A 25,999-nucleotide genomic window follows, 5' to 3' on the forward strand; every position below is an offset into this window, starting at 1 on the left:
GAGCCGGGGCGCCCGCCTGGGTCTCCTGGCGCTCCCCCAGGCTGCTGAGGTTTGGAGCATGCTTTGTTCCCCTGGGGACAGTATACTTGGGGACATGAACACGAAAGGTAGCTAGGACCCCACATTACGTATCTCTCGATAGTTCTAGCAACGTTGTGTCGGTCTGCTTTTCCCACGTGCTTTTATTTAAAGGGCACATTTGTCTAGACCAGCCATTCAACCTGCTCTCTGTCTGCCCACATCTGATTGTTTCTGCCTGTCTGTTCACTCCTGCTCCCTGGGGGACGGAAGCCACACTTTTAAAATCCAGGAAGGGGATTGGTTTTATTTTTCTAAGACGGCATTTTTAGTGAACTGAATGCAGCCGACAGGGGGGACTGGAAAGCTTTCCAGCGGCCATAGCAGAGGGGACCAGGGCTCTTCGTGTGTTCAGGGATCTGTACCGAGCACGTGCAGTGTGACCGGTATTGTCGTGGGTATTTGATAGAATAGGGGACAAGACTGCTGCCCTCCTGCAGTGTAGGGATGAGCCAACTGTAGGAGCCCTCAGGAGAGCCATTCTGAGCCTTTAAATGCTTATTTTATACACAGTAATAATAAGTCAGTTATATGCTACTCTAGCCTGTGACACATCAGAGATAGAGAGAATGGCTGGTAAAGAAAGGCATCTGGACTTGCCCCCAGAGGCTGTTGCTCTCACCTGTGGAGTTCTGTCAGAATCTCTCCCCCGAGTTGTTACCATGAGCCCATTTGTCCCTATCTTGTTAGCTGGGCAAATTCTAGGTTGTCCTTCAAGACCCAGATCACACGTCACCACCTCTGTGAAGCCTGCCTTGATTACCACTGCCCAGGCCCAATTAGCTTCCTTCTTTCTTTGATGTTCCCATTCGCCCTGTGACACCTTGTTGCTAGGGCACTGACGACATTGTGTAATTACACTTTGTTTTTGTCTGCCAGGCTAGACGGGGTATCTTTGGAGGGTAGGGACTGTGTCTTATTCAGCAAAGCCCCCCGCGTCACAGACTGTCAGTAAGTGTTTGTCAGATGACAGACTAACAGCCGTGGAGGACGCAGCAACATGAGTGCAGAGCCGAGCACTACAGGGGAGTTTTGCACTGGGACAGTCACACACTTCCTCATCCCCAGGGTGTCCTGCTGCAGGTGCGGGAGACACGGGCTCCTCCTTGGGGGAACTGGTTATGGCCTCTGTTCTCTAAGCCAGAAGGTAGAGTTGGGTATTGCACGCAGACTTCCATTTAAGGAAGTAAAAGTAACCATCGAAAAAAGAAAAAAAAAATCTTGGTGTCTTGTCACTGGGGGAGAGCCTTCTGCTACCGGGTAATCTGGGTATCCGGATCAGTCCAGTCCCGGAGGGTCCTAGCCAAGTAATCATCTTGCTTTTCCTCTGGCTATCTTGTACTCCATTTTCTCGTGTTCTCCATCAAAGTAGGAAGCTGGGTCATTTGCGTTTAATGAAAATGCAGCGAGTAAGGAATCACTGGAGAAGTCTCCCGCTTCGGGGAACGAGGTCACCGACATCCACCTGCACGCGCACCGTGGCCTCAAGTGCGGGGACCGTGTATGCATGCGCGGTCTTGAGCTTGGCAGCCAGAGCTCCATTCATGCTCTCCGAGCAACCAATACAGTGGGGTTGTATTCCTAGGATAATGGGCTTGCTTCATTATTATTTTTTTTTCTTCTGTGCTTCGTGTTTTCTAAACATTTCTTGAGTGGGACCAGAGGTTTTCGTCATCCTCGTCATGGCCGTTGTTGTTTTGTCCATGAGGGCAAACAATAAAAATCACCTTGAAAAAGAGAGTGGGTAATATGGGGCTTTTCAGGAACGATAGGTCTCTTCAAGGGAGGAACTGGCTGCTGTCGGCCTCAGGCCTCAGTCCCCTCCCCAGGGCACCCAAAAAGCCCTCTGTCCTCAGAGTCCCAGGGAGAATGTTTTTTCCACGTCCCAGGTCCTGGTCTGTGACTGCCTGGGCTCCCCGCACTGAGCCGCCGGCCGGAAGGGAGGGCTGTCCACTGTCCACTCATCCCCTCGCCCTGGGCAGCAGGATGCACGACTTCTTTCCCATTTCCTCTCGTCCTCGCTCCAGGGAGCTCGGAGCTTGCTTGGTGGAAGCTGACAGCTCAGCTTTTTTGGTGTGTGGGTTGGTTTCTTCCTTACCGAACCTTGTTTGCATAACTTCTTAAGGAGTCTATATAAGGTAAGGTCAGCTTTAGAGCAAGCTGCAATCCTGTCTTGCTCTGGGGCAATTTCCTCCCTGTGTCTCCTTCCCCTTTCTTTTGTCTTTCTCTGAAGTTCACTATTGGGCGGAAATTATGAAATGAGGTGCCTCTTCTGTCTCTCTGTTGCCCAGCAGGTGTGCAGTGGTGCCTACTGTGTGCCTGGTGCTGTGGGATGTCACAGCGACCGGACAAATAGAAAAGTAGCTCAGTGGATCCACAGGACATGCACAGAGCGGCCACTCAGGTGGTTAGACCCTGATATTTGCTTATTTGTACTGATGTGCTGACTCTTCTCTACTTCGTGTTCTGTGTGAAATGGAAAAAAAAAAAGTGTTCAGAGCATTTGTAAACAAATGTATTTGTAAAACAATTGTAAACAGAACCCTCTGGGTTTTGTCCCTTTTCCATCCAGGGCTGGCTTCAAGGAGAGGCAGAGGGGAAGAGTAGGGTCCCGTTTGGGAGAAGGTGGGAGTCCTCAGTCAGTGCAGCCTTGCATGGGGTCCACCCAGGTGAGAATGCTGGATGGTGTGATCAGAATCTGCCTCTTGGTGATTACCTGAGCAGAAGGGAATTTCAAGTTGGGGTAGGAGGGGCGGGGGAGTCCTTGAGAGCTAGGTGGACATTCTGTACCATTTGCAGTTTTTGGGAAAATACAGGGCTGCTTGTTCTGGTGGCTGCAGTGGTCCCAGCAAAGTCTGACTCCTCCTCCTTTTCTTCCTCTGTTCCCGTGCCCTCTGTGGTCATCTCTTCTCTTCATGTCTCCTCCCACACCCACCTTGTCCTAAGCACTTAGCATCACCCCCCAGTCCTCCTTCCGTCCCATCTCTCGCTTCTGAATCCCTCCTGCTAGTTCGGCCCCAGACAGAGCTCAGGAGGAGATAGTGAGGAGGAAAGATTGTCAATGGGAGAGAAAGGACAGAAACGCAGGGTGGAGAAGGGGATGAAGGCAGGGAGGCGTTGTGGAGGAGAGAATGAAAAGTAACCACAGTGACTTTCTGGGCACCTACTTGGTGCCAGACCATGCCAGTGAACTTGGCAATGAGGGCCTCATGTTGTGTATTAACTTGCTCAGTAAATGAAGGCAAGGACCTTGCAGGGAGAAATAGGACACGGAACCAAGCAGGCCCTGCCTGGCGTCTTTCCATCCTGAGCTGACGGGGCTGTAGGGCCACGGGAGCTCTTTCACACCACGAGGCCTCCAAGACCTCCTAGAAGGTCAGGTTCTTTCGGGAGTCAGGTTTATTCATGCCATGTGAATGACTAAGACGTTGGCTGGGTGGGAAGGGGCGGGTGTCCACAGCCTGGACTCGGGGACGAGGCCTGATGTGCAATCAGCCCGGGTTCTGAGCTCGCAGTGCTGTCCAGAGGACAACTGGTGATGGCACGGACAGTCCTTAAGGATGGCGCTCCCGGCCTTGGTTTGTCGCGGGCTGATGTCTCCTCCAAGACGGGGCTCTGTGTGATCTCATGATGCATTTGTGATTCCTTGTCAGTGATGTCTCATGTCTTTTTTTTTTTTTAAAGATTTTATTGATTTATTTGACAGAGATCACAAGTAGGCAGAGAGACAGGTGGGGGTGGGGGGCGAGCAGGCTCCCCACTGAGCAGGGAGCCTGATGCAGGGCTCAATCCCAGGACCCTGAGATCATGACCTGAGCTGAAGGCAGAGGCTTTAACCCACTGAGCCACCCAGGCACCCCCATGATGTCTCAGGTCTAATGGACGATCCAGAGGTGACAGAAAGGACCCCTGCTATCCTGTGTCACGGCCCCGAAGCTCCGTAGCTCTGTTCTCCGTAGAGAAGAAGAGCGCTTCTCTTCCTTGGGCTGTGGGATTTGAGCGAGGGAGAGTCTTGGGAGGACCGTCCTGATGGTCTTTGGTGATGAGATACTCAGGAGTCCCGCCTAGATGCCTCTAAGTCTGTAAATTCTGATGTGGAGAAGCCAGGCCATACAGGAAGCTCCTTTTCACGATCACTTCCTCAAACTAAAAGAAGTGTGGGTGGGAAGGAAGGGGGTGGGCTGAACTCAGGGCGCTTCAGCTTCTCTGCCCTTGAGAACTTCTGTTTCACCCCTCCCCTGCCAGGGCTGGTGTGGGTTCTCCTCCCTTCCCCGCTTTCTCTAGATCAGTGCTTCTCAGGCTTTGGAGGCACCAGAGTCCCCCAGGGGTGCATCCTCCCAGAGCTGGTGAATCAGCAAGTCTGGGCTGGACCCCCAGCAGCCACGGTCCCATGGTTTCCTGGGGGCTGCTGACGCTGCTGGTTCCAGGGGGCCCTCCTCTGGGAACGGTGCTCCAATGGGCAGGGAAAGTGGGTTCTGGCTGCTGACTGCATCCGCATTCTGATCCTCAGTTTTTTTAGCTGGGAAATGGGCCTGGGAGCTGTGTCGACCACATGGAGACAGTCTTGGGGTAAAGAAATGTGCCAACAGATGTATGCACTTAGAACGGTGCCTGGCATGTTGTCAGCGCTCAGTAAATGGCTTCTGTTATCCTCAGGACCCTCGTTTGTCTAATCTGCCCTCCCCAGTGCTTAGCATTGTGCTTGGCACCTAGTAGGTCCTTGAGCAGTGCTCCCAGAGCAGTGCTCACGAACAGTGGCCAACGCCTGTGTGCCTGGGAACGCCCTTGCTTTTATTTTTTTTATTTTTTTATTTTTTTTTTTAAAGATTTTATTTTTTTATTTATTTGACAGAGAGAGATCACAAGTAAACAGAGAGGCAGGCAGAGAGAGAGGGGGGGGGGAAGCAGGCTCCCTGCCGAGCAGAGAGCCCGATGCGGGACTCGATCCCAGGACCCTGAGATCATGACCTGAGCCGAAGGCAGCGGCTTAACCCACTGAGCCACCCAGGTGCCCCACGCCCCTGCTTTTAAATGCAGAGGAGTGAGCATAAGTGTGGTGGGTGCAGAAAGCCCAAGTAGAGGGAGAAGCAGGGAGGCCACGGTTGGGGCTGGCAGTGCTTGGAGGCACTGAGGCCCCCGCCTGGGGCAGTTTCAGCAGAGAGGTGAGGACCTGGGAGCCACGCCCAGCACAGATCCCCTTTCCTGTAATCCTTACCTCTGCCTCTGGACTGTGCTTTGGGGACGGGGAGGTTTAGAGCTTGGCGTGCATCTGGTCCAGGTCACGGAGCTGGTGTGAAGGTGGGGGTGCTTCTAATGGATTCCAGAGCTTGGCCTGTCAGCCTGGGTGGTGGGGAGCAGAAGGCAGAGGGGGACTAGCTGAGGCAGCAGCTGGTGTAGACGGCAGTGCAGAGGCCTGGGCCCAGCTCCCCCCACGGGGGTTACCCAGAGCTGCAGCCCCAGCTCCGGAGCCTTGGGCTGGAAAGATGTGCCGCGGGCCCTCTGGGGACCGAGCAGCACCATGAGGGTGACAGGCGTCCCCAGTCCCCACGCCCTCCTGGCCAGCTGCCATCATAGTGCACACACACACAGGGGCGTGCACACACATCCAGGCACACATGCGTGCAAGTGCACACTCACGCGTTCTCCCCGTATACGATGCGGCTTCGCTCTGCCTTTCTGGTGGTACACCCACGTTTTCCTGTGAGTGAGCGGGGTGCCCGCAGGAGAAAAGGGAGGGGGGGGCTGTTCTCCACTCAGATGCTCCACACGTGTGTTTTGTCAGCCCCGTTTGTCCAGAAGTAGGAAGGTGGCCCAACTCATGACTAAGAACCAAAACTTCCCCCTGCACCAGCCAGCTGGAGGTCAGAGCAAGCTCGAGCCTCCTTCAGGGCGAGTGGGGGAGAGAGGCTTCGGGTCGTGTGGGCAGCTCCAACAATGTCGCTCCGACAAACCCGCTTTCCCTTGCAGACTCAGCTGACTTTTCAGCGTCTGGGGCTGTACACATCTGTAAGCATAATGTGACTCTTGGATTTTCAAAAATGTCAGCAATCATTTTGGCCACAGCATTATGAGATAAGCGCCCAGCAGCCACCTAGGAAAACCCGTCCCTCCTGTCAGTAGAATGTAAATGACATTGGGGCAGGTCCGCTGCCGCCAAGTTCCCCGTGCCCTTGGTTGGGGGTGTGGGGGTGGCGGGACTCACTTCTTGTGCGTCTATCTCATGCCTGGTCCTGGGCTGGTACGTGGGACACACAGCTTGGAACTTCCCCACGTGGAGGCTTTGGCCAGTGATGGGGCGCTGGGGATCCAGCTGCCGACACAGGCACCCAAGCCTCCAGGCTTCCAGCATGGGGATGGGAGACAGAGTGGTTCCCATGGAAACAGGCTGCCTTGGCATGAGCAAGTCGGGAGGCTCCCAGCGTATAGCCCTGCCTCCCTCTCTGATCAAGGCAGCAATTTCATTAAACACCCTGCCACGGCGTCTGGGTTTCCTCTACCACGGCCGTGCAGCTGCTCAGAGGAGCGTGCTGGCTTCCCACATGCAGCTCTGGAACTGGGGGAAGGGGGGGGCTTCCCCCCAAGGCTGCACCAGCCACGCGTGGCTGCGTACGTTCAGTTCCCCCATCCTGCCACCCACCTGGCAGCTCCGTCCCGTGGCCGCAGCCTCACGGAGGCATTCTCACCGTGGCCGGGCGGGTTGGGTGCACAGTGTTCCTATTTAATCCTTGTAACTGATGAGGGAGGTGCAGAATCACGCCAACTGGGAAACCTCCCAGATGTGCCTCAGCAGGTGAATGGATGAGCAGAAGGGGGCATACCCATACCCGAGAGTATTATTCAGCTGTAAAGGGGGGGACCGATGACACCAATGTGCTGAGTGAAAGAAGGCCACAGATCGTGGGCGTCTATCTACATGAGATGTCCCGAGTAGGCAGATCCAGAGGCAAAAGGCAGATTTGTGTTGCTTCAGGCTGGGCGGAGGGGGAGGGGAAGGACTGTCATGGGTAGTGGTTGGGTCGCAAAGCATCGTGAGTGTACTCGAGGCCGCGGAATTGTACCCTGTAAAGTAGTTACAAGGATGAGCCTTCTGTTCTGTGGCTTTAACCTTTTACTGTGACTTCTTTTTTAAGAAAAGGAAAGGATGGACCAAAAAAGATCACCCCATTTTACAGACGAGGCAGCTGAGGCTCAGTGCTTGGGGATTAAGTCCGAGTCCTTGGGGATAAGAGCTGGAGCCCTCACCCTGTTTGGGAGTCCCCGGACTTCTGCTTCCTTCCCTCCCGTGGCCAGTCTGCCACCAAGCCCTGTTGATTTGGCCTGTGAAACATCCCTGCGACTGTCCTTCTCTGTCCCCACTGACCCCATGGTCCAGTCCCACAGTGGGTATCCACCAGACTCCTTTGGCCGGGCAGACACACCCAGGCCACCCAGGCTTATTGTCATGAGTCACCTTGGCCCCATCCCATGACTTCTGAGCCATATCTGTAACACAATGAAGTGCCTGTTGATGAAGACGACAGCAGTGTCCCCTCCCCTGTGGCCCACCTCACAGCATCATTATAAAGCCAACCTGAGACCATGAAATATCAGTGTGTTTTATAAACTGTGACTGGTGATTGTGATCCGTTCCCTTTAAGACATCAGTGCCGTGGAGCTGCCTGGCCTGGACCGCAGGGTCCAAATCAGGAGCCTGGGACTGGCGGAGAGCTGTGTTCCTTGGCTCCCTTGGGTGCCCATGAGACGGCATGGTTCATAGGCCAGGATTTGCTTAGGCTCTGCTGTTCCCATCCAGGCAGCGACCTTAACCAGCTTTAGATGGTCTTCCTTACACTCAGAGGGCTTGGGGCCTTGGGTCTTTCTGTAAACCTATACGCTCTGTGGGGTTCAGCAGGGAGGCACCTGGGAAGTCTAAGGAGGAAGATGCTTGATTTAAAAAAAGAAAATACACAGAGAAGCCCCCATGTGGTCCTTGGACTCACAGATCAGCGTCACCCAGGAGCCCATCCAAGATCTGTGAGCTCTGAATGTGCATTTTGGGGAGATTCCCAAGTGATTCAGAGACACACACAGATGCTTGTGCAGCACAGCTCTCCACTCTCTTTGGGGACTTGAGAAATCCTAAAGGCAGTAGCTAGAAGCCCTTTGAGAACAGAAGAGCTGAGCCGAGCAGCTAGCCAGAGGTGAAGAGCCCAAAGCTGGTACTGGGCAACCATCTCCCGTTAGGGACAATGATGAGCTCTCTCCGATAATGGCAATTAAAATACGGACTATTTAGGAGCTAAGCTGAGCACAAAATGTTGGTGGGAAATGTAGAGGGTCTTGATTCGATGGGGACACAAACTACCCAGAAGTTCATTCTCAGCTGGGGGTAGTTCCCCCTCCGCGAGGACGCGGGGCAATGTCTGACCACATTTTTGGTTGTTGTAACTGGGATGGGGGGCTGATACTGGTCTCCGGTGGGCGGGGCCCAGGGATGCCGTTCAGGAACCGTGCCTTGAACGGGCTAGTCGCGACCACTAAGAGTGGTCCAGCCCCAAGAATCAGGAGTGCTGAGGTGGAGAAACCCTAGCCCATCCTGTGGGAAACGCACACTCTGCAGGGTCACCCTAAAATCTCAAGACTGTCGCCAATATTTTTATAATATTTTATAATGGGCCATCGGAAGGGACGATAATGGAAAAAAGCGTGGTAATAAAACAAAAGATGGATGGATGTGGACCAGTGGGACAACCCCCCCACCCAAGGCCTTTTAATAACAACAGATCTGTAACACGTAACTAGCAGGACACACCCAACGGAACCATACTCAGCATTCTTCATTGCGCTAACCATCCAGCCACGAGCTAGACATGCCCAGTGGTCCTAGAGACATATCCCATGCCAAGATCAGGGCCACCTTGTCCCCCCACCATCCACCCCCCATCTCGGTTCCCATTCCAAGCAGCACCTCGGGGGATAAGAAGACCTGAGGAAGGTCTTGATAAATCAGACCCAGAATCTGAGCCTTCCTTGACTACGTGAGGGATTGGGGGTGGGGAGCTCAGGGTTAATGGCCATTGAGGCCTGTGTTCCCATACCACCATGGCCTTGAAATGTCCACGTGGCCTCGGGAATGTCACTTGTGCCCCTCTGCTCCCAGCTGTGCAATGGGCCTCGGAGCCTGGGGTGCCGTCGCCGGATTGCATGAGGGGACGTTGGCCAAGGTCAGTGTTGGGCTCCTGCCGCGCTGCTCTCAGAGCATTCTGGCTCATGGCTCCTCCTTGGGAGCGAAGTCTGGGAATGTTCTCACTGAGCACGGTGCCCTGTTTTTGCTGTTGATGACAGATGACGTCCGGTTGTTTGCCTTCGTGCGCTTCACCACGGGGGATGCCATGAGCAAGAGGTCCAAGTTCGCCCTCATCACGTGGATCGGCGAGAACGTCAGCGGGCTGCAGCGAGCCAAAACCGGTACGGACAAGACCCTGGTGAAGGAGGTCGTGCAGGTTAGTGGTCTTGGGTCCTTTCTGGGTCTGGGTGGGTCACATCCCACCGAGATCACCATCCCCAGGGACGGGGTGGGCTGGGTTGAGCTCCTAGGATGGAAAGCAAGCCACGCCACATCTCTGGATCCCCAGAGCCACTAAGGACATGTTCCCAGGGTTGTTGGTGGGGTGCGGGCAGGGGACTATAGCTGGGTTTGTGATCGTGACCACCACATAATGGAAACGTGGCCGCTGAGGGCCTACCTCTAGGATGGGGGAGGTGATTCGTGAAGAAGGGAGCTGGAAGGATGACCAAGGTGGTGGCCACTGCCTACTTGGATCATGGGTGACGGTGGCTGACTTCCAGTGGTGGCCGTGAGGACACAACGGGAGACTTCGTGCATGTCCTCTAACCAGGGTCTGGCACATGATGGGTGCTAGTAAAAACACCTGTACTCCCCAGCCCTTGCTAGGTTAGTAGGAAGAGGGGTTTTGCCCCTGAGTTTCCTAAGTTTTACGTGGAGGGCTCTCTTGCCAGGTGCTTCTCTGGTCTGGATGTAACCAAAATTGATACCATCAGAAACGTCCGAGATGGTTCATGTGGGGTGAGGGTTTGGGGTCCCACTGAAAAGAGAAAGTCTGATTTCCAGAAAGATAAGGAAGGGAGGTGAGGAAGAGTTCTCTCCTTCCAAAGGGTTCTTCCTTTTGCAAAAGGGTTTCTCACAGCCCATGATCAGAACGTGACATGGGCTTGCTTTCTGAGCAGATAGAGAGATTCTTCAGTTGAGTGTGGTGATGGTTGCACAGATCTGAGACTATGTGAAAAGCCACTGAATTGTAAGAACCAAAAACAGAACAAACACAAGAATAGGTTGTATGGTTCGTGGTATCGTGGATTGGATCCTGGAACAGAAAAACCGGTGAAATCGGAACCAGGTCTGGAGTTTAGTTAATGGTAACATTTCTGGGTCAGCTTCTCTATTGTGCCAGCTTAGCGCAGGAACGTCAGATGTTAGCCGACATGCACATGGAGTGTGGGGTGTGTGGGAACTCCCCTACGTCCCTCCTGTAGCTTTTCCGTAGGTCTAAAATTATCCCACAAATAAAACTTGGTCTTAAAAAATCATGTTAGGAAAGAAAAAAGAATTCCCATCCTTGCATTATCGTGGCATGTCTTTTCCATTCTTCCTGCCAGCTCTGGAGGCAAGCTCCCCCGACCCCTGCGCATCTCAGCCCGAAAATCACACTCTAGGTGGGCGCCACCCCCCCCCGCCCCCACCGATGTAATTTCATAAATGATGCTGCTGCAGTCTTTGTCACGAGCGCTTTTCTGGTGGCTGAGTGTGCGGTTCGGTGTACTGGTGCACAGTAATGTACTCAGTGTTCCCCTGTTGTTGGCTTTTTGGGCTGCTTCCAGTTTTTATTTTATAAGTAATGTTCCAACCAACATTTTAATAAATGCAGCTCCTTTGTCTTTCCCACTGAACTATTTCTTTGGGATACGTTTTCAGGAGGCGGGGTTCCCAGAGTCCACAGGTACGAAAATCATTTTTTTTAAAGATTTTATTTATTTATTTGTCAGAGAGAGAGAGAGGGAGAGAGAGCGAGCACAGGCAGACAGAATGGCAGGCAGAGGCAGAGGGAGAAGCAGGCTCCCTGATGAGCAGAGAGCCCGATGTGGGACTCGATCCCAGGACACTGGGATCATGACCTGAGCCGAAGGCAGCTGCTTAACCAGCTGAGCCACCCAGGCGTCCCGTCGAAAATCATTTTTAAAAAGGTCTGAGTTATCAGCTGGTCTTCTCTGAGCGGGTTAGCACCAGGTCTGGGAGACAGTAAGTGTTTATTTCATAAATGTCATGGAGTTCCCATCCTCCCCAGCATCACTGGCTAACACCCCGGTTCTGGAGAGCCCCCTACTCAGCTCCACAGGCTGTTTTTCTCCAGGTCCGTTTGGGGTTTAATGGTTACCCAGCTTTCAGGGTTCTCCTTTGTGGGAGAAGAATGAGAAATACCCGAGTGCCTGTTTCAGGGCCAAAGGTCTCCTGCTGAATGCCACCTTCCATGCGCATTCCTCTTCCCGCTGGCCAACCTGGACCTGCGCCTTCGTGCCAGCAGGGAAGGGAGGGCGTGTGGGGAGAGAGCACTCGCCAGTGGGACGGTCTTTTAAATCTTGCCGGTCTCCTTTTGTCTTCCCATTTAAAACATTATGGTAAAATGCAGTGACATAAAATTGCTCATTTTCCCCATTTTCAAGCGTATGACTCAGTGGTGTTAAAGCACAGTCACAGTGTTGGGCAACCACCATCCCTATCTAGTTCCAGAACGTTTCCGTTCACCTCCAAAGGAAACCCCGTCCCACGAGCAGGCTGCAGAGTTCCTTTCAGGTCTAGAACTCGGCTCAGTTTGGTTGAGTGAGCCGGGGACCGAGGCTGATCTTGGGAAATAGAATTCTTTGGTGTGAAGTTTCACTGGGGACTGTTGGTTATCATCCATTTGTCCGAATGCTCAAAGACCTTGAAGCAAAAAAGGGGAATTGAGTGGCTTTCTAAACTGGGAAGCGCACGGTTTCCGGACTTTAGGTGTGGCTGGATCCAGGGTTCCAGCAGTAGCTTCCTCTCATCTCTCTTTTCTCTGGGTCTGGCTTCAGTGGCCTCTGTATAGCAGCAACGGTCCAGCTATGGTGGTTCTTCTGGATATTTTTTTTTTTTTTAAAGATTTTATTTATTTATTTGACAGAGAGAGACCACAAGTAGACAGGCAGGCAGAGAGAGAGGGAGAGAGGGAAGCAGGCTCCCTGCTGAGCAGAGAGCCCGATGCGGGACTCCATCCCAGGACCCTGAGATCATGACCCGAGCCGAAGGCAGCGGCTTAACCCACTGAGCCACCCAGGCGCCCGGTTCTTCTGGCTATTGATCCGGGGGAAGAGGGAGCCCTTGGTGTCTGTCATTCCCTTAAAAGGACCCTGATTGGCTCAACTTAGGTCACATGCACATCCCGTGGGCAGGGAGGCGGGGCTTCATGATTGGCAGCTCAGGCATGTTCCCAGGTGTGAAAGGGTTGCTGGTAGATAAAAAGGGAAAGTCACCCATGTCCACTGGGGTGGGGGAGCTTGGATGCCCTCTCGAACTGCAGGTGCAGTGAGACATTTTTGACCTTTACCTTTTGCCTTTGTCACTTCTGCATTTAAAAGGGTTTATTTATTGGGGCAGCTGGGTGGCTCAGTGGGTTAAGCCTCTGCCTTTAGCTCAGGTCATGATCTTAGGGTCCTGGGATCGATCCCCGAATCGGGCTCTCTGCTCAGCAGGGAGCCTTCTTCTCCCTCTCTCTCTCTGCCTGCCTCTCTGCCTACTTGTGATCTCTGTGAAATAAATAAAATATTTTTAATAAATAAATAAATAAAAGGTTTTATTATCCGAAGCTATCCCGATAGCTCATGTGTATGCTACAGTTGCAAATCTACCCATTTGTTACAAAGGGTCAATTATGCCGGCACACTGGTGTCTTTCCACAGTCATTAAAATCGTGCTGAGCCTGGTGCACCTGCCAGTTTTCTCTCTGTTTCATAGGGACTCAGAACAGATGTTCTCTAAGGGACCTTCCAGTTGGGCCATTCTGGATCCTGTGGACTGTGGCCCATAGCACTTCTCCACCTGCCTCTTGCCATGATTTCCACGTGAAGAAGAAGTGGGTTGACTGTCAGATTGCCAATAACCCCCCGGGTTTTATTGTAATGAAGCAATAGACCCATATCCTGGTACCTTGCATGAAATGTAGTCGATAGAAATGGACGTAAGAGACACTAGAATCCGAAAAGACCAGTCTTCATGCCCCCACTGCCTGGCCATGGCCAAGTCGCTCTCCCTTCCTGGGCTGTAGTTTCCTTATCTATGAAATGAAGAGTAGAGTGGGTTGACTTGCTATGTCATGTTCCGTTTTGACACACTCGGAAACGTTTTCATTTCAAAAATGTGGTGCTTTTGTCTAGGGCGACGTTCCTTTAAAGGAGCCTCGGCTTACTTCGTCAGGGGAGGGGCGCTGCGGTGCTGTGGGCGGGAGGGCAGCTCTTAGAGCCGGCTGGCCTGGGCTCACCTTCCAGCTGCAGCACTTGCTGGCCACCTTGGGTATGTTGCTTACCTTCTCTGGGTCTCAGTCCTCTGAAGTCCAAAACGGGGGTAACGCAGTGTCTGCCGCTTGCAGTTGAGCAAATAGAAGGAGGTGCTTAGAACCACGTCAGGTAACGACCTGGACGTGGTAGCAACTATTATTCCCAGCTTCCCCTTTTTCTTTTCTTTGCTTTTTTAAGTTTTATTTATTTGACAGAGAGCGAGAACACAAGCAGGGGGTGCAGCAGAGCGGGGGAAACAGACTCCCCGCTGAGCAGGGAGCCCAACCCGGGGCTCGATCCCAGGACCCTGAGATCACGACCTGAGCTGAAGGCAGATGCTTAACCATCTGAGCCACCCAAGAGCCCCCCGGCTTCCCCTTTTCAACAAGACCTTAAGGCCTGGCACTCCATCTTCATTGTGCATTATTTCCTTAGGAGATGATAAGTCTGTGGTCGAGCCACGTGGCCTCATTGGCCTGCACATGGCTTGGACTGGAGTCCCCACTGTCAGCACCACCAGAGGTCCCGGCCTTGCTCACCCTTGTCGCTGCCGATGTCAGCCGGTTCATCCCTCCCCCGGGCCTGCTATCAGGTGCATTAGCAGATGGGGAAACTGAGGCCTGGGGCACTGCTAGGACTTGCCCCAAAGCCCTGGCTCACGAGCAGCAGATCCAGCCTGGAGCCCAGAGGAGTTCAAAGTCAGAAGCTTTGACCGTGAGTCTCTAGGCTGTGCTCTGTGCCAGGCTGAGAAACTGAGATGGGTCCACGACCAGGGGAAAGCAAGACAATCAAGATGGGCTTCCAGGCAAGGCGGGCTGGACAGTGGTGACACCCAGACCAGGGTCCATTGCAGAGGGAGGGGGGGCTCGGCCGGACGGACAGCAGGCCTGGCTGCCCCACCCCGCCTGTTGCCTGCCGCACAGAAGGGCCCGGCTGGTGCCGGGGACAGAACACCCGGGCCATTGTTCCGGCGCCTATGCAGGATTACGGGGACAATGCAGGCCCCACTGCTAGGGGCCTGCTGTCCGGACTGGCCCAGGCTGTCTTGATTTAGAGCAGACTCCGTCCAGAATGGCTTTACTCATGTGGTCCTTCTATTTATTTTTTAACACCCTATGAAGGCTCACGGGGTGGGGAGACTAGAGGGTCCGTCTGCTTTCAGCCTTGGGAAACGAGAGCAGCCGTGTTGCCCCCAACAAGCAGCGGGGACAGGAAGGATGGACGTTTCAGCAACAGTGTGGAACTAATGGCTTAGTGGGAATTCTCACGGCTTCTAAACCCCAGGACTGGGGTCAGCGTAAATGCTAGACCTCCTCTCACCCCACAGGGCTGAGACCAGACATAGCTAACACTCCAGCCAGAAGGCCACGTCTGTGTACCACTGTGCTAATAATGCACATAACAGTAGTTTTATTGTGCCCCTGCCATGTGCTTGGCACTTTGAAGGACATTCCCCTATTAAAATAATTAATTTTTTGCAACAAGGCCGGTTCTATTCCTACCCCCATTTTATAGATGAGGGGCCTGGGTCCCAGGGAAGCCAAGTCACTTGCTCAGGGTCCCAGTGCTTGGACATGGCGGAGCCCTGCCTGGCGCCCAGACCACCTAGTCCCAGAGCCCCAACATGGTCATCTGTCCCTGCTGCCCATTTCCAGAGTCCTCAGCACCAAGAAAATGTTCTGAGTCCACATGCGGTTTGGAAACCCTACCTCTGTCGATTCACATGGCCCATTAAAGGCTCTGAGAAGTTGTGTGGGAAATAAACCTCTTAGATTTATTTTTAAACTTACTCCATCTTCTTGATGGAGGGCCTTTAAAATAAAAACTGGAAATGGAATATCATTGATCAGCACTTGATTTAAAAAAAAAATGCTGCTCGGGACGCCTGGGTGGCTCAGTTGGTTAAGCAGCTGCCTTCGGCTCAGGTCATGATCCCGGCGTCCCGGGGTCCCGGGATCGAGTCCCACATCGGGCTCCTTGTTCTGTGGGGAGCCTGCTTCTCCCTCTGCCTCTGCCTGCCACTCTGTCTGCCTGTGCTCGTTCTCTCTCTCTCTTTCTGGCAAATAAATAAAATCTTTAAAAAAAAAATGCTGCTGTGTCAAATGGAAAAGATCATGGGCTTAAGGGGGCGTGAGGCCCAAGTTGATCTGCTGGCCCCTTCAGCCCTCTGCTTCGGGACCTCAGGCAAGTAGCTTTATCTTTTGAATCTGTGAAGGAGCTGTCATGGAAAGGAGAGTGTAAATTCCCATGGTGCTGTTGGAAGGATTAAAGAAATACAAGGGGTGGAGAAAGGGTTTCTCTATTTGGGTGACTGGTGAACTTCTATTCATCCTTCAAAACCTTCCTTCTTGGTGAAGGTTTTTCCATTCTCCCACCAGCCCCCTTCAGAATCAGCCGCTCCTTCTTCTGTGTTTCTACGATGATCCCATGAACGATAGATTTCCATGAATTATAAGTAAATGACCCTAGAAGATAATCTCGAGGGCAGGGACCATGTCTGCTTACAGAGCACCCTTGTGCCTAGAGGAGTACGAAAACAGGTGCTAGAAAGTGGAGAAATGAATCTGTTCACATAGGCCTCAGACTGTCTTACTTTTTGTATATTCCTAGAACAGAAGAAGAGCATTCCTAAATGTTCAACAACTGGTTTTGGGATTGTATTAAATTGTGGAAACCGGTTACATGCAGGGAGGGGTTTGGGGGTGGACTGGAATTTCCAAACACTGTGCTTCTGTTCCTGTAGCAAGCGGAGGTGCGGCCGCCTGGGTCGGCTGCGAGAACTCACACTCGTCCGTGTCATGAGATTTCTGGGGCTCCTGCCCTCCCTTCAGAATGCTCGCTGCGGCCCAGCTCTCTGGGGACCCAGTAATCTGGGGACTGGCTGTGGCTGCTTCGAGGCTCTCCAGAGGGTGTGAGCTGTTTGTTTTCACCAGGAATGTGGGCGCTTCTTCAAGCTCGTGGTTTATGGAAAGGCCCTTTATTCTCTGAACCAGAAAGGGCCTTCTGTGCTCATGCATTTCACCTGGGCCTGGGCTCAGGCAAGGGGGCTTTCTGTGGCTTGTATCCTGTGTTTAAGACACAGAGGACCTGATCAAAAATACAAAGCCCCAGGCAGCCTGTGAAAGGCTGTGTGGGTATCGGGGTGGGGTGGGGTGCTGTCATTACACCCACTACTCAGATATGAAGGCTTGGATGCATGTGTCCTTGAGCCAAGGCAGAAGCAGCTGGTAGAGGATCAGAGCCCACTTACCTTGTGGGGAGCCATGGGACCCAGTCTGTGCTCCTGCTCCCAGGAAGTTACAGTTCTTAGGGGAGAGAGGAGGATGGCCCATGCTCTGAGCCTGGAGCAGAAATGGCAGCCACTTGCACAAGCCAAGAGCACTACCCAGCGGGCTGGGGCCTGGGTACCCCCTCGCTAATCCCCAGATGGGTCCCAGCCCTCCACCAGCCAGTGGTGGCATGGCCCCGCCTGGTCACCCGCCAGCAGCTGGCCTCCTGACACAGTCACCGGCATATGGTTTGGTTTCCCTGCTGCAGGGACCTAACTAGAGCGCCCGAGCCCTGAGTCCAGTCCTCTCCTCTTCATGGGGGACATGTGTGTACCCCACGATCTTGCTGGGCTGGAGCTGCCTGTGCTCTTTGTAGCTTGTGTCCTTCACATTTGTCCTGTTTCTCGTCCCTTCCATGGGACACTCCTCACTTTTGTACTTCTCTTGCCAGTGTCTGTCCCTGGGTACGCTGCCTTGGAGAGTCCCTTCTGGAACCAGCCCCAGGCCGCCTGTTTTCTCCCCCAGGGTGCTGTGGTTTTTTTAAAAATGGTTCAGACGAAATGAAGAAATGAAATGATGACGAGCCACAGTCCCCCACCTCACATAGCGATTTCATGAATGTGGTTTTGGTTTTCATAATTTTAATGTCTGAATACTGTTCTGTTCAGGGAGCGTGGTAGGTGGGTGTGCCCGCACCTAGTAATGACCTTGGCACAGGCTTCATGGTGGGGGCCACACCCAGCCCACCACTCAGCAGGCGTGACCTCTTATCGGCCACTTCACTTCCCTGAACTTGAGCTCCCTCTGAAAATTTGGGATGATAATATCTAACTCATGGGATTGTAAAAGTTAAATAAAATATGGCATTAAATTCCTGCTGTATATGAAGTGTTCGATGCGGATACTATCTAGTTACTCAGGTTTTGTTGAAATGGGAAGACAATCTGGTGTTTGCTGACAATGAACATCTGTGAGGATATATTATAATAATCTGTTGAATTATTTCCTGGGAAAAATTCCCCAAAGCGGGTGTGGCCAAGAAGAAAGGCTAGCACAGTTTTGACCAGGCGGAAATGGAAAACATAAGCCTGGGGTTAACTGTGCTTGTCCGTCGATCAATAGCAAGGGCTGTGGGTTAAGAAGGCTTCTGATGCCGAGTCTGGACTCGTGAGAAAAGTGCCATGATTGATGACGATGTCTGCTGTGGGTGCGGGAGGACCAAAGCCTGTTTCCCACATTCCTGCCATTTCCGTTCTAGATGTGGCCATGGTCAGACATCAGCACAGGGGAGTTGGGGCTTCTGACTGGTCCAGATGCAACCGAAATCCCCAGTGCCCCCATGAAATGTGACCGAATGCCTCTCCCTTGTCCTCTGTTTTCTCCCTAGCGAAGTAGGGTCATGTCATTTGTGAACTGCACGGGTGACGCAGGGGCCTTTGTTCCTGAATCTGCCAAACGCGAGACCGTGCCCTTTTGCTGTTTGTTTTTTCCCCTTTTCTAGGATGACTCATGCCTGTTACAAGAACCTGTTCTTTTTGAGTAAATTATACCTTGCTGGAAGGATTTTAAAAACCTGGGCCTTTGAAGTGCCTTAGAATGGTCGTAGGAGGGCAAGTGTGGGGGGCGCAGGAGGGGCTGGCAGCTGAACGCCCGGTGGGTTTGATTCTGGGCATTTTCATCTGGTACTTGTTCCTTGGAAGTTTCCTTTCTCCTAGCACGATGCAGGCAGGGGGCACTGACTGCTTTCCTTCAGCACACTGAGGTCTTTGGCCTATAATTGATCTTCACCCACTTGGGGAAAAGATACATTGTTGAGGCCAGCATGTGTCTCGTCTACCCCCTGCCCCAGCACACACGCGGGGGAGGATTCTGTTCCCCACATTTCTGTGCAGGGGTTAGGGATGGACCTGATGCTAGCACACATCTTCCTGTTGAAAGCCAGTCTCCGATCCCACAGTTGACTTTCCTGTGCCAGTTTTCCCCACTGCCCCTCAGATTCTGGCATCCTACGTAGAATTTGGTCCCATGTTGTCTGGTGGCTTAGATTCGAAGTCATGGATGGCTGGTGGGAAAGTGCCGGGACCACCTGTTGTCTTGCCCTCTTCTTTCATGGAGCAAGAGACCAGGGCCCAGAACCATTGACCGCTTCCCGTGGGACGTCTCTAGAGGCCCATCTGGTTCTCTTGTTCTGCTCTCAGACTCTCAAAGAGAGCCCTCAGCACCAGTCTTTTGCCTTCCCAGGACCTAGGAGAACATCTAGGATACAACAGGTGTTTAGCGAGCATGTGTTTGTTGGAAGAATGAATGGCATTAGCTTTCCTTCTCTTTGGATACAATGAAGGTCACCTCTCTTCCCTCACCCAAGTTTGTAGAAGTGTGCATTGCCGACATCACAAACTTACATGTCCAAAACTCATCAGTTTGTCTTCCCAGACCTTTCTCTACACTCACATTCTCTGCATAGGTTAGTCATAGCGTTCTGGGGAGCACACCCGACACTTCTATCCCAGTGGCTGGAGGTGCCCAGCTTTTGGGTTGCAGCTGGATTTGCTGTCTTCTCTCTGCAAGGGCGAGGAGGTGTCCGTGTCTTTGCTTTGGTTATTTTGAGGAATTGCCTGGACTTTCCTTCATTAAAATAAATGGTGGAGATGAAGAAACCATTGTGGGTGAGAGAAGAGGAACCAGCCACTCCCTGTACCTTCACTCTTGAGCATTTCAGGAAACTTTCCATCTCAGATTCCCCTGATAGTCTTGGGAACAAAGGGGAACCCAGGATCACTTAAAATACCACGTCGTCATTCTTGGGAACCCTCACCGAGTGTCCAAGCCCTATGTGCGCTCATCAGATCCTCCCAACAGCCTCAGGATGTAGGTCTTGTTGTCCTCATTTGCACACGGGGAGACTGAGGCGGGGGGAGTGGAGTATGGGGGTGGTGGAGTGTGTTGGAGGGAAGGGTGGTAAGTCCCAGGGAGGTGGGGGGAGTGGGGTTCTTGGGGACGGCCAACTGCTGGAGGTGCAAGCGGACAACCGTTCCTGTTTGTGTTTGGACCAAACCCCAAGCCCATGCCCAGCACATTTCAGGACCAAAGCTGGGGTTTAAACCCAGGCCGCTGGGAGCCGTCTAAAAGGGACATGGTTTAAGGACTCCTGAGTGACTCAGTCGGTTCAGTGCCCAACTCTTGATCTTAGCTCAGATATTGATCTCAGGGTTGTGAGTTCAAGCCCCACATTGGGCTCCACACTGGGTGTGGAGCCTACTTTTAAAAAAAAAAGTTAGAAAAAAAGTGAGATGGTTTAAAACCAAAGGTAGGCAAATATTTAAGCACTTTTTAAAACGGCCTTGCAGATAGATGCTGGACTACGTCCAGAGCCTGGTTCTAACCTATCCTTGTCTGGAGTCGCCTTCCTGGGCACAGAGCAACCAGAAGCTTCCACCGGAAGCAGTGTCTGTCACGCCTTTGAAACACGAACACATGCGCTTGAGAAACGCCACAGGGACAAGCGTGTCCTGAACCGGCTTATAGTCTCGAGGCCGTCCTGGAGTCAGGTTTAGAGGGAGGGTCTCAAAAACAAGAGGGAGGGACCCTTTCTGGAAGCTATGAGCCAGGGACAGAGTGTTCCTAGACATGACAGAGAAGATCGTTCTGGAACCACAGATGACTGTGCCTCCAGACAGGCCCCTCTTGCTTTGAAGCCTTTGACATGTGGCTTTGGTGGCCTTGAGGGTATGACAGGCTGTAGTGGGAGGTACTGGCCTTCTGGAGCAGAGGGAGGGAGAGGACAGGACAGACCAGGCTAGAACCTGCCCCCCCCGACCCCCTGCACCGGGGCCCCTGCCATGAGGCCACTGTGTGCCCCAGGAGGAATCGCTTCCCCTCTCTGCTTTTTAATCAAATGAGGGGGTGAATGTCAGAGTTTAAGGGTTTTTTGTTGTTGTTGTTGTTTTTAAATTCTGGATCAAGACAGTGAACGTTTCCTGGTCTCCAAAAACTCCCCCTCCTCCACTCCTATCTGCTGAGCTGTTTTATGATTCGTGATTCTCCTTGACGGAGTACATTATTCTTTCAGACTCTTCCTGTTCGTTCTAGACCCGCCTCGTCACCAGCCACACGTGGCTGTTGAGCACTTGGGGTCTGGCCTGCATGCCTTGCTTTGTGCCATGTGTATAAAATGTGCACGGGGTTTCGAAAAGTTCCTGCACAGAAAAGAACATGGAAGGTCCCATTAATGATTTAGTCTATTGGTTCCATGTTAAAATGGCAGTATTTTGGATCTGTAAAGTTTAGATAAGAATCCTATGAAAATTGGTATTGCCTGGTTCTTTTTTCCCTTTTTTTGCTAGAAAATGAAACATTCCCTGTGTGTTAGCACTGCTTCAGAGTCAGGACTCCTGTGGCTGTCACCTGTGTCTGCCCTGTAGGCGTTTGGTGACACGGGGAGGGGTGCTAGGGACAGTGGCTGAGGGTAAAGGTGTGAGCAAAGGGGACGGTGGCTGTGCTTTGCTCAGATGTGCTTTCTGTGGTCCTCTACTATGTGCTAGCCTTATGTAGGCTCCTTCCCATCCAGTGTGTTGTTCCCAGATTGAGGGTCTAGCTGCCTACAGGGCTGGTTTTGCTGTTTCTGCCTCTTTTTGAAAGGTCACAGTGAAGCTCACTCCTGGGGGCACTGGTGTCCACTGTGCCAAGTGGAAGGCCCATTCTGAGGACTGCTGGAAGGAACCACAGTGGGGAAGGGAGGGACCGATGTGACTTGGGTTTTAGGCTGACTCAGACCTTCTGGGGAATTTCTGTAGCATCCACACCCTGAGGGGAAGTGTCAGTGCACCTTTGAGGCCTCTGGGGGTGCTGAGCATCCTGTGGGGGGGTGGGCTGTGAGGCTTGGTGGGGCCCCCTCTACATGGCTCCACCCCCTCCCACTCCTTTGGCCCCCTGGAAGGCAGATGCTTCTCCCATCGGGGGAGCAGGTGAAGTTGCCACTCTGTGGGGTTTTTTTGTTTGTTTTTTTTGCTATAATCATTTTTGCCTCACCTTCTGGTTTTTAAATCATGTCTGTGGTATCTAGTATAGAGTTTGGGGGGGTGTTTTTTGGTAGTCTGATACATAGCTATTTTGCGGGGGTAATTTTGCTCATTTATGTTTATTGTTATGTTACATTTTTACTAGACTCTCTTATTCTGGATTGCTCCTTATTTTGGCTGTGATTTGTTTTCCATATGCTTCTGGATTTAAGTTGGACTCTGCATAGCTCCATGTACAGTTTCCCTGTAGATTTCTTAGTGCCTTATCAAACCTCTTGTTAATCTCAATCTCCTAATGGCTAACAGACGTGAACAGGAGTGCTCATATTTCTTTAGTCACCATATATAGATAGCACACAGCAGGGGAACTTTGCACTTCCTGCTAGAGGCATCTTGAGCTGTTGGCTTCCTCCTCCTCTTCTCTCTGCGTACCCCCCCAACGTGCCCCCGCTCCCTGGCACTGGGGCTCAGGTTGAGAAACATGTCAGTTCTCGGTTCCCCTTCCTGGCCCATACGTCCAGCTTGTGTTCAGTCACTGTGCTGAAGATAGACACCGATGCTTAGCCGCACAGGATGGTGGGATGGGAATAGAGAGGGTCAGAAGGTTGTTTAGTCATTCTGGGCTAGTTACACAATCTCTTCAAGCCCAACCCCGTGGGTCTTATCTTAAAAAGAAAGAAAGAAAGCAAGCTAATATACTGAGGGAGGATTAAGTGAGAAGATGTGTGAGGCTGCACCTGGCGCGTATAGGTTGCTTGATAAATATTAACCTTCCCTCCCGCTCCCTGTTAGTATCTTAATGGCTTGGCATGGCAGACAGTTTGTCTTTATACTGTGAAACTTGACCTTGAGTGTTCTCTTGGTTTACTCATTCTTCTTGGAGGCTTGGTGACTTTTTTTTTGGTAGTCTTTTTTTTTTTTTTTTTAATTGAAGTGACATTCAGAGAACATAAAATTAGCCATTTTAAATTCTACGATTCACTGGCATTTAGTACATTCACAGTATTGTGCAACCACCATCCCTCTCTAGTTCCCAAACATTTTCATCCCCCCAGAAGAAACCCCATCCCCATTAGCACTCACCACCTCCCATTTCCCCTCAAACCACAAATCTACTTCCTGACTCCGTGGATTTGCCTTTTCTGGGCATTTCTTATAAACAGAATCATACAGTATGCGTGGTCTTTCATGTCTGGCTCAATGGTTTTGATCATCCAGGATATTGTGTATCAGCACCTCATTCGTTTTTACGGCGGAGTAATACTCCATCGCCCGGACAGACTATAGAGCTTTTCTGTCCAAGACATCTGGGTGGTTTCCACATTTTGGCTGTTAGGAATTATGCTTTTGCAAATATTAGTGGACGAGTGTCTGTGGGGATGTGTGCTTTCTTTCCCTTTGTGTAGTTCTCTAGGGATCGAGTTCCTGGATCATATTAAAGGGTTTTAAGAATTAAGTTTGCTGGGGCACCTGGGTAGCTCGGATGGTTGAGTGTCTGCCTTTGGCTCGGGTCACTATCCTGGAGTTCTGGGATTGAGCCCCGCATCGGGCTCCCTGCTCGGCGGGAAGTCTGCTTCTCCCCCTCTCTCTCCACTGTCCCCCCTACTTGTGCTCTGTCACTCTCTCTGTCAAATAAATAGATAAATAAAATATTTTTAAAAAATAAAATAAAAAAAAGAATTAAGTTTGCCAATGTGTGACCATGCCTGGTACCCATAGGCACTTAAGGAATGGTGGTCATTGTTTATGCTATTTTCTTGTGGATTTTTTTTTTTTTTTGATGATATTCTGACCTTCTGATTTGTTACTCCTATTTTGGCAAATTTCTTTGTATTCTCCTCTTTCACCGTCCTGAAATTGTCCGTGTTTGCTGAAGTCTTGGGGATCCACGTAGCAAAATAACTGTTGATTCTTCGTGGCTCGGTGTTCTCAGATGAGCCACGTCACCTGCCGCGCGCCTTCATGCCACAGAGATTTACTGAGTATGTCACGTGGGCCAGGCTCATGGGGATTTATGGTTGAAGTCTGTGCACTCCAAGGGCGGACAGTGGCTGTTCCTGTTCAGCTCATCAGTGGCTGATGTGACTGCAGCCAACCATGGTGCGAATGTTCACACCATGGAAATGGGCACAAGGTACCGTTCAGGACCTGTCCCTAGCACCCCTATCCCCGGCCCCCATACTGTCTCTACACTGTATCCCGATTTCACCCACTTCCTGATCTCCAGTCATGACTTTTTCCTCTTCTTGCCAAACCATGCTGCCACCAAATTTTTATTTTGATCATTTCATAGTATTCTCGGCGCCAGGACTTTGTGGTGTGTTTTGTGAGCAACACTTTCATCCTGTCCCTTCTTCACGGGAACTCTGTGTTTTATTTTGTTCTTGCAGAATTTTGCTAAAGAGTTTGTGATCAGCGATCGGAAGGAGCTGGAGGAAGATTTCATTAAGAGCGAGCTCAAGAAGGCAGGGGGCGCCAATTACGACGCGCAGACCGAGTAACCCCGCCCTCGCCCTTCCCCTTGCAATGTCACCCGCCTGCTCCCCGGGGGAGGGGACCGCGGCCTCAGCCACCAGCCCGCCAGCCCATCAGGGACAGGAGACGCCGTGAGAGGCAACACGCGCCCCCTGTCTGCAGCCCACCTCCCCTTCCCCGCTCCCCTCCTGAGTGCCCCCCCACGCCTTATCTCCCGAAGCTCATGGAACATCTTTCTTTCATCTCCCTTTCCTTTTCCCCCGCTTTTGCTTGTTCTAAGGAAAAATCATTTTGATGCCGAGGCCACGCACCTCAGCAGAGTGGAAGCTTCTCCTGTGGTGAACCCTTTTCCTGGCCTCTCCCGCCACCAGCCTGCATCGCCGGGGGGCCAGGCCGCCGTCTGGTGTCCCTTTGCACCCACCTGCTTGGGGGAGGAGGCCACCGTGCCCGTCGGGGTGTCGCCTTGACCCGCACACACGTCTATCCCATGTATCAGGCTCAGGCCACCCCCCCCAACCCCTGAGCGTGCTCCGGGGCCCCTCACCCGCCCCCCCGATTCAGGGTTGCCTAAGCTGGGGATCCGTCTGACGGGGACGGTGCTCGGCAGTGAGACGCTCAGGCCCGACTTCGACCGAACAGAAGCAAGAAAATTTGCCTTAACAGTTGCCCGGCCGCGGCATGGGCCTGCAGTCTGCAGCGGCTCCTTCCTACCCTTAGGGTTGAAGTCTCATCGTGGCACAGAGCGGGGGCACAGGTCCAAGTCCAGCAGGGACAAGGAGTCCTTCCAGTTTCCCTTCAGGGGCTCCCCCAGCGACGAGGACGCCTGGGAGGGAGGCTGGGGTGCGCGGCAGGAGTTCCGGGTAGAACTGGGGGCCGATGCATCACTTTCGGGGAGGCCCTCTGTGCTTGGGGGCGGTGAGTGGCTGCCACCGAGCTGCCAGTGGAGCGGGTCCCCGCCCTCGGCACCAGAAGGTCTGTGGCGTTCATCCCGGGTCAGCAGCGCACGTTCAAAAGGATTTTTTTTTCCAAAGGAAGATGAGATTGGCTTGGTCCTTCGTGAGCACGGTTCATGTTGTTCTTTTTCTTCTTTTCCTTGCTCGTTTCATTTGGGGGTAGGAAATCTGTGCTGTACTGGGGTCAGGAAGAGCATCTGTCCTCAAACAGTTGACAGAAATAAATGTTTTTTTTTTGTTTTTCAAAAAACAGGCTTGTCTGGTTTGTCTGGGAAAGCGGCTTTTTTGACGGGACAGAGGGAGGCCATCGTCGTATTCTGATCTAACAGGCGTTGGTGGAGCCACTGGGGGCAAGGTCCATCCATATTCAGTCCCTTATTTCATTTTTAGCAACAGCCTGAGGAAACGGGGGCCATTTGTGTCCCTGTTTTATGGAAACTGAGGCTCAGGGAGATGGAGCATGTGCGTCACCTGAGGCCGCCTGGCTAGCAAGTGCAGAGCTGGGATTCGGACCCAGGTCTCCCTGTCCTCTGTTGGGGATGGGGCAGAACCCAAAATCAGAGTGGGAAGGAGTCCTCTAGCCCGCCCCCAGCCATGACTGGGTGCTAATATCTGCCCCCTCTGCTTGTAGCTGTGT

General features: G+C 52.3%; 1 protein-coding gene across 1 annotated transcript in view; it reads left to right on the plus strand.

The window, feature by feature from the left end:
- The window catches only part of COTL1 (coactosin like F-actin binding protein 1), a 39,707-nt gene extending 14,095 nt beyond the window's left edge, over positions 1-25,612 (plus strand). The window contains exons 3-4 of the mRNA XM_047711643.1: positions 9,403-9,560; positions 24,325-25,612. Coding sequence (XP_047567599.1) covers positions 9,403-9,560; positions 24,325-24,435 — 269 coding nt within the window. The 3' untranslated portion in view covers positions 24,436-25,612. The remainder of the gene's footprint in view (positions 1-9,402; positions 9,561-24,324) is intronic.
- Positions 25,613-25,999: the final 387 nt, after the last annotated feature.

Source organism: Lutra lutra, chromosome 17 (assembly GCF_902655055.1).
Source record: "Lutra lutra chromosome 17, mLutLut1.2, whole genome shotgun sequence".
NCBI lineage: Eukaryota > Metazoa > Chordata > Mammalia > Carnivora > Mustelidae > Lutra > Lutra lutra.